The 8906-nt window shown below is 37.7% G+C and overlaps 1 protein-coding gene across 1 annotated transcript; it reads left to right on the top strand.

The window, feature by feature from the left end:
- Nucleotides 1-7197: 7197 nt before the first annotated feature.
- Nucleotides 7198-8543, top strand: LOC111899812 (uncharacterized). The gene is made up of 2 exons (XM_023895676.3): nucleotides 7198-7807; nucleotides 8227-8543. The coding sequence occupies exons 1-2, from the start codon at nucleotides 7325-7327 to the stop codon at nucleotides 8269-8271; spliced, it is 528 nt and encodes a 175-aa protein (XP_023751444.1). The 5' UTR covers nucleotides 7198-7324; the 3' UTR covers nucleotides 8272-8543.
- The last annotated feature ends 363 nt before the right edge of the window (nucleotides 8544-8906 follow it).

The following is an 8906-nucleotide window of genomic DNA, read 5'->3' on the forward strand; positions in this document are numbered from 1 at the left end:
CTTATCTCACCATAAAAAAGAAAAAGCTTTCCTCATAAATCAATATGAACCTTATCTATTCAGAAGTTGTACAGATGGGATTATAAGATGTTGCGTATTCAGGGTGAAGCGAGAGGCATCCTCCAACATTGTCATAGTGGGCCAACTGGAGGACATCATGGGGCCCAATATACAACGAAGAAGGCGTTTGATACGGGATTTTATTGGCCCACGATCTTCAAAGATGCAACCGTGTGATTCTTGTCAAAGTTCGCGTAACATTTCTTCTCGCAATGAGATGCCCCAAACTAGTATTCGAGTGTGTGAAGATTTTGACATTTGGGGTATTGATTTCATGGGTCCATTTTTGGCATCTCGAGGTAACAAGTATATTTTAGTTGTTGTTGACTACGTGTTGAAGTGGGCGGAAGCGCAAGCTTTACCCACTAATGACACACATGTGGTTGTTAAATTTCTAAAAAAAATGTTTTCTCGATTTGGTTTTCCAAGAGCAATAATAAGTGATCGGGGCACCCCCTTTGCAAACGAACAACTTGCAAAGGTGTTACAAAAATATGGTGTACACCGTAGGTTTGCAACACCTTATCACCCTTAAACAAGCGGGCAAACCAAAGTCACTAATAAGGCTATAAAAAGAATACTTGAAAGATCGTTTGGTTCTAATAAAAAGGAATGGTCTAAAAAATCGATGACGCATTGTGGGAATTTCAAACAACTTTAAAAACCTCAATTGGTACTATGCCTTATAGGCTAGTTTTTGGAAAAAAAATTGTCATTTACCGGTTGAAATTGAGCACAAAGCTTATTGGACTTTAAAGATTTGTAATTCTAAACTTCCCGAATTACGCATTAATAGTTTGATGCAAATGAATGCCTTGGATGAGTTGACGAATGAATCCTACACCAATTCATTGATTTACAAGGACAAAACAAAGAAATGACATGATACTAGGTTGTGAGGAGACAAAGATTTTGAAGCGGCACAAAAAGTTATTCTTTTCGATTCAAGAATGAAGCTTTTCCCCGAGAAATTTAAGACACAATGGTATGGACCATTCATGGTGATAGAAGTGTATCCACATGGAGCAATTGAGCTCATCAAATATGATGGCATGAAATTTAAGGTCAATGGACATTGGTTCAAAAGATATGAAAAAGGTATGCCAGGTGAAGAGAAAGAATGGGAGAATGTGATCTTGGGGGCAGCCGCCACAACGTACGGTGGGAAGGAGTCCAACTCAAGACTCCTAAAAAATAAGCACTTACGGGAGGCAACCCAGGATTTGAGTATGCATTTTCTTTCTTTTTGCTTTTAGTTTTCGTTTCATTTTGGTTTGTTTTAGTTTGTGTTTTAAAAAAAGATTTTTCACTCTTTAGTATTGTTAATGATTGTTCCTATGAGGGCAAGTAAGGCACAAATGTGGGGTGTGGTGTTTTTAATTGAATTTTTTTGAAAGAATTTAAAAATTGCATTGTGCAGCACCACAGCGTGGATGAGTTGTTCCCACATCGTGGTGGCTGAAACAGTTCCAATAATCGCGAGTAGGGGTGCAAATGAGCCGAGCTACTCGCGAGCTACTCTGGATCGGCTCGTTAAAAGCTCGAATCGAAACCGGTTTTAAACGAGCCCGAGCCGAGCTCGAGCTTAATATTAAGCTCGTTTTTTAAACGACCTCGAGCTCGAGCCTATGTCACTAAGCTCGATTAGGCTCGCGAGCCTAAACGAGCCTTTATATAATATAATTTATTATTATTTTCTTATATTAAAATAAAAACATATTTGGGAAATTATGGATTTCAGGTATTAGTAAACGAGCTTCTTAACGAGCTTGAGCCGAACTTAAGCTTATTTAGGCACATCAAATGACAAACGAGCTGAGCCCGAGCTCGAGCCGAGCTTTTATAATTCTTTACGAGCTCGAGCCGAGCTTAGTAAAATAAAGCTCGAATCGAGCCAAGCTCGAGCTCGAGCCTGGCCAAGCTCGGCTCATTTGCACCCCTAATCGCGAGAATTCAAAACACCATGGCGTGGTGCCTATTTGTTGCGACGTGGTGAAGGTTATTAGGAAGTAAGTGTATTTAACCCTAAAAGCCAAAATAGAAAACATTTTTCACCTAATACACTCAACACGCCGTTGCTTTCTCTCCATGACATTTTTCTCCAAGAATCTCCAGTTTTTAGTTCTCTTCTCCATAAAAAGTACGATCTTTCTACTCCTAATCAGTTAATTAGTGCTATAATGTTGATTTTGAGCATAAACTTGGTTGTTGGATCGATTTTTAGGGATTTCTCAATAAAAAAGTTTCGGATTTGAGTTGATTTAGGGTTATTTTTATTCGATTTTGATATGAAAGTTATGCCTAATGGTGATATTATTCAGCCTAAACAAAACCCTTGTGCTTGATTTGTGTTTAATCGGTCGAATTTATCCTATTTAAAACCCCATCGTCGAACCTGTTCGTCCGCCACGACATGGTGATATTTAACCACGACGTCCATTTCTGTTTCACATCTAATTTGATGTTTTGGTTTGGGTTGTTTGTGTTATTGTTTGTGCAAAAAATGAGAGGAATGATGCAAGGAAACCCATGTGAACCTCAAGAATTTCCATGGTACAACTTCCCTACGGTTGTTGAGCCCACGGTTTTGGTCAAATGGAGGAACAAATTAGCTTCGATGAAGGTTAAGGAGGTCAATGTGCCAAATCCTTAGGATTGGGATTGATTGCAAGAGGTAGGACTTGTGGAAGCACTTGACCCATTTTTTATTAAAGAGTTTGTTGGGGATGGAGTTAGGATCACATACATGGGATGGAGACGATTATTCATAATTGAAGAACCGATCTATAAGGAATTATGTGTGGAATTACTCAACATATTTAGGTCTAGAAAAAGGGAAGAAATCCATGATACAGGAAAATTTAATTTTTGCTTGGGAGGAGAAAGGAGAGAGTGTAGTATGGCAGAGCTAACATGACGATTGGATCTTTAAGACCAATCTGAGGTTATGACAAAGGGGTTCGTCATATTTCTTAATCATTTCCACAAAACTTTTCCAGATGGTATCAATGATGCAAATTGGTGGAGCACTATTGCAAACGGGACATATATCATGGGAACGGCTCAAGAGGGTGACATCTGGTCACCTATCCATCAAATTATCCACCGCCTCATTACCTTCTCCATCAACCAAAGAAAGGAAGGGGATAAAGTTTCAAGCCTTGATGTGTTTTTCCTATGGAGCATTATTACACCAGATGTCTTTTGCAATCTCCCGCATTGTATGACTGATTTTTTAGCATCTCGGGCAGGAAAGGATAACAAAGGAGCACTACTCATTGGAGGAATGCTCATCATGAAATTATCCCGATCATATGGTGTTTTTGAGCTATGGGAGGCTAGATTTTTAACCTTGTAGAATACCAACCCTTTTATACGACTTCTATTGAAGAGGGCACACATAGTACATGACAATGGGGGTGGTAACTACTCGATACCTCAAGATAATCCATTGGATGCTCCGAAGGTGAGGTGAGTTAGGAGGAGGCTAGATGATATGAAGGAGGACCCACAGGTTATACTTAAGGAATACAATCTACCCATGGATGCCTACAATGTCGTGATGAGGAGGTATCAGGATAATCTGGGGCGGGTATGAACTATATGGGGATGCACATAAATCTTATGGTGAAAAATATGGCAATCGATCGACCTGATGGGTACCCTACTTCATACACTTACATCCTGAATTGGGACGAGCTGTGGGCGGAGAGTCGAGGAGGTGTCGGTGGCAGTGGAGCTAGAGAAGGAAACGATGAGGAGTGATTATCCTTTATTTTGATTTTGTTTTCTGTTTTGTGTGGTTTGTTTGAAGACAATTTTTTTGTTTGGTTGTGTTTGGACTTAAAGTAAGTTAGGATTTAAGTAATTTTAATTTGTGTGATTGTTTTCCTTTTTTATTACTTGTTTGTTTTTGGATTTCACAAAAACATAGTGAGATGATGAGAGGATGTGATGAATGATTTCCGAGAGACGAGACAAAAACTTAAGTGAGGGGTGAAATTTGCGACTTAAAAGAAAAAAGATTTTGAGTGGAGATGATGATTTATTAATCATTATAATTGGAAGAGAGAGTTTACAGTAGAATAGAGTGGTATACCACTTTGGTATTATGTTTTCTTGGCCAAAATCGTGTTGGATAGAAGTCGTTTTAGTCTGGAAAAGCTACAACCACGGTGTGGTCACATTATACCACAATGTGGTCATGAAGAAACTAGTGATCAGATTCCAGTTACAAAAGACCACGGCGTGGTGATGCTCAACTTCACCATTTTTGGTTGCTTGTTTCGCACTATTTGAAGTCTATATTTCTTGGTTCATTGAAGCTCATTCTAATAGCAGTCCAAAGTACAGTTTTCCAACTGTTTCATGAGATTTCAACCACACAAGATTCAAGTTCAACCTCGCCACTTCTATCCCAGTGATGTCTGTTCCAATTTATCTCTTTACTTTTATGTTCTTTCATTTTTAAAGCATGCATTAAGGACATTTCATGAATTAAGTGTGGGGTAGGGGTTGAACATAGGAATAACAAGCATACTTAGATATATATATATATATATATATATATATATATAATATGAAAAATGACTAGGATAAAGTTTTTAGAGAGACTTGAAATAATGGTCTAAAATTGAATCTAGTTAAAAAAATTGTTGTATTGTTGTGTTGAGACCTATGTGGGACGATCTGATGCGAGCATCGATGTTTATTTGAGCCAACATATGTTCTAGTGTATTTGTGGCTTCCCTATCCTAGTGAAATTATGGGATAAAAACATGAACTTGCTTAGTTTGAGGTACATAATATGTTTAGCATCGTGTACCATAAATGTATCAAGGAGAAGTAGTCATTGCACTTTAGACTAATACCTCTAACCAATAAGGGTTGAAGATTAAGTTCCCTTGCATCGTGTACCATAAATTGTGGTCTTGATGTAATGGACGGGCTTAATATGGATTGTTCTATGTGATGTTGGTGGCTAGGGTTTTGATGTGATGATATGATGATAAAATCAGTTTTACTTGGGGGCAAGTAAAAGTCAAGTTTGGGGTATTTTGATCTGTGCATATTTAGTCATATATTTCATGCATTATTGTAATAATTTTTGCTACATTTATGATCATTATAGAACAAAAGGTGCTTAATTTATTTAAAATATGTTTAGCAGTGAAGACATGCTCGGGATTAAAAGGAAGCTATTGTGGAGCTGGAAGAGGGAAAATTGGATCGAGTCAACTGAAGTCAAAGAAGCCTTGAAACTGGAGTACCACGACATAGTGATCACTAACCACATTGTGTTGAATGGAAACTTATCGATCATAGAGTTACTTGGCGGATACATAATTTTAATGATCGCCACACCATGGTGCCTAATTGCCATGACGTGGTAGTCTAATTTTGGGTTTTATAAATAGATTCATTTCTCTCTCAACCCTAACTTATGCTTGAAGCTATTGTCGACTTTTGAAGACCGGAGACTTCCTTTGGAGGCTTTGGAGTGCAAAATTCGATTGAGAGCTTAATTTTGAAGAGATCTAAAGGCAACATTACTCTTAATCACTTAATCACTTTGTTTTGATCATGCTTAGCAAGGTGGATTTCGTTTTTATGTGTTTGTTTCTAGTATTTATTGGCTAAAAACCCTAACTTGTTTTTAGAGTAGATGATCTTGCATACTATGTGTTGATTACGTGGATTTAGATTCTTACTAGTTGCTTATTTATTATGCTTGCTTATTAAAGAATCTTTTTATGTTAATGACAACTTATTTTTTGTTTATTGTTGAGTTTAATTGAGATTGTATTATGTATCTATCTTAATTGGCTTGAATCTTATGATATATGAAGAGCAATCATGTATTGAATTAATGTTTATAACCGTTTATGTCAATCAAAATTACAAGTCTTGCATAATTTGAATTACTAGTTTGCTTGTTTAATTGTCTAATTGATCATTGAATGATTGAACTTGTGTAACTATTGAATTAGTCTATTGATCATAATTATAATCAATCTAATTGGTATACAACAAAATAATAATCGATTGCACTTTCCACGAAATCAACCATAGGAGCAAGCGAATTGAATCTAAGCGAAAGTCTCTTTAAATTCTTGATTAAAAATCGTTTCTTTGTTTCTTCTTTAGTTTTAAATTGTTTCTTTGCCAAATTGCTTCTCTGATAAGTAGTGTTTAAGTTTCTAGACTTGCAAAAATAGAAAGAAAAAAAAAACCCTATTTATTAATCATTAAAATTAGTTAGCATTTAGTAGTTATCTTAACTGTTATTATCATTTCATGTGTCTGATACCCTACTTACCTGAATTATCTTGCTATTCGATTAGATACACTGTGTATTACGTATTAGTTAGTCTAGATTAGTTGGTTTATTACTTAGTGCATAAAATACGTATCAATTTTGGTGTGTTTGATTGTCCCACTCTTGTCCATATCTTTGTAGTCATTTAGAAAGGGTCTTTAGGGGTTAAGAACACCCTAATGGAGGTTTTGATCGGACCCAAATTGAGCAAAAGGAAAGGTTCAATCGATGATCAAAAATTTTGTAACTGTCAGTTTTCACGACGTGAGCATTTCCTTGTCACGTCGTGAGGTCGAGTCCTTAAACAAAGGAATCTGCGAATGTTTTCTTAGTCACGACGTGAGCAACCCCTTTGTCACGTCGTGATGACGTGGACTTGACTGGTCAAACCCTAACGGTTGTTTGATGTCACGACATGAAGAAGGAACTGATCGGGCCTGAATTGCGAAGGAGCTGGAGCTCACAACGTGACACCCCCTTGGTCACAACGTGAGGTTCATCTGGACAAAACCAATTTGATTTTTATGAGTTGTTTATGATCATTTCTTTGTGTATTCTTTTCGGGGCGTTAGAGTGCCAGTGAGATGGTGGTTTTCCTCTATTCATAGCTTCAGAAAACTTGGACTAGAGGTGAGTCATTTCTTAAGTGGCTTAAGCACTGGTTTGGAAGGAATGAATGCACCTATATTTGTGTTCTTGCCTATTGATGTTATGTGGAGTTGGTAAGGGTAAAATATAACCCTGCCCCGAAGGGGTCCGCCCATGTTGATCGCGGCACGTGGGACTGATTTTCTTTCCACGAGTCGCCGCTGCGGTTGCTCTACACCTAATTAACGCCTCTATATCCCGTAAGAACGAACCTCCTCACCCAATTAAAACCTGCCCATAAAACGTCCCTTTCCCTTAAATACACTACCAACACCGATTCTTATCACATCCACAACAATGGCGACCAAAACCCTACTCCTCCTAATCCTAACCCTGCTCGCAGTCGTCTCCTCAACCACCGCACTCTCCGACGACCCAACACCCACGGTCTACGATATCCTCGACAAATATGGCCTCCCCACTGGCCTTCTGCCCGATTCCGTCAAGTCTTACTCTTTCTCCCCCGACGATGGAAGCTTCGTTGTCGAACTACAGAAACCTTGCTATATCCAGTTCGATTACCTTGTGTACTATGACAGTAAGATCACTGGGAAGCTCAAAGTCGGATCAATTACTGATTTGGATGGGATCCAAGTGAAAAGGTTGTTTTTCTGGTTCGATGTTGATGAAATTAGGGTTGACTTGCCAAGTTCCGATAATATCTACTTCACTGTTGGGTTTATTAATAAGAAACTTGACATCGATCAGTTTGAGACGGTCCACTCTTGTACAGATAACGCCCTTGTTGCTTGCGCTCAATCATCCAATCCTATCTCTCAGGTATTGTTTACTAGCTTCTTAGTTACATCAGAACATGATTACTATTTTACTTTTTTGTGTTTGAGATCCAGTGTTGTTGTAAATCAACTCCATTATTCATTGTAGTGAGCAAATCTATCCCTATATTTATATGGATCGATACTTTCCTAAAAGAACGTACAGTTCTTGAATGCAAAAATACACCTTGTTTCACACTTCGAAGGTTTGTTTGATGATCTAATTGTTCCGATGTGGATACATGTCTGGTTTACCTAACACACAGCACAGGGGCAAAGTTTTCTGTTTGGGTAGCTCATAAGATCATTCGTTGTCTATGTTACAATTTACTAACCAAGGTCGCTATACAGGGGCAAAGTTGTCACTGATCTTGATGATTGCGTAACGAGCACTAATATTGTGTCTATATTCTTGTTTTGCAGCTTCCTATCACTGTTGATGAGGTTGAAATGCTGATCACGGAGTAGATACAAGACCTTTAAAGGTTTGATGATAATAAGAGGCATATTTGTATCCTGTCTTTTTGAACGTCAGAAGCCACTAGGCTGTGCCAATGGTTGAGCCTCGTTGAGCCTCTTGTATGAGTAAAATGGTGTTAAAAGTTTGGGAATGTGTTCTAACTTCTAAGAAGTGTATAATATTGTGTTAGATATCATATCGTATTAGTTTTCCACTATGTCATATTATATGTACCCTTGTATTAGCCACTCATGAATAATATAGTGCTGTGGTTTACCTATTTTCTTTATGTTGCAAATGATGCGTGATTCAAAATTAAAGTGGATGTATGCATTGCTGATGATATTGACTTCTGGGGACAAGTGTCACATCCAAGCTGCAAAGGACCCAAGACTAGCCATATTACGCGAGGAGCGTTTTGATAACACACAGCTTGACAAGGTTTAAACGATTACAAAGTGACGTCTCTTTAACTTGTGAGATTTATTCCGCTAAACACATTTACTACTTTATTATATTTGGGTAACAAATCATTAAATAAGTCCAATTAGTTGGCAAATGATGAAATAATAATACTATTGCTTTCAAATTGTTTGGTTCAACACTTGTGTGTGGTACTTGATAGAATATTTAATAAAGTTAC

The sequence above is a fragment of the Lactuca sativa genome, chromosome 2 (genome assembly GCF_002870075.4).
Source record: "Lactuca sativa cultivar Salinas chromosome 2, Lsat_Salinas_v11, whole genome shotgun sequence".
NCBI classification, from domain to species: domain Eukaryota; kingdom Viridiplantae; phylum Streptophyta; class Magnoliopsida; order Asterales; family Asteraceae; genus Lactuca; species Lactuca sativa.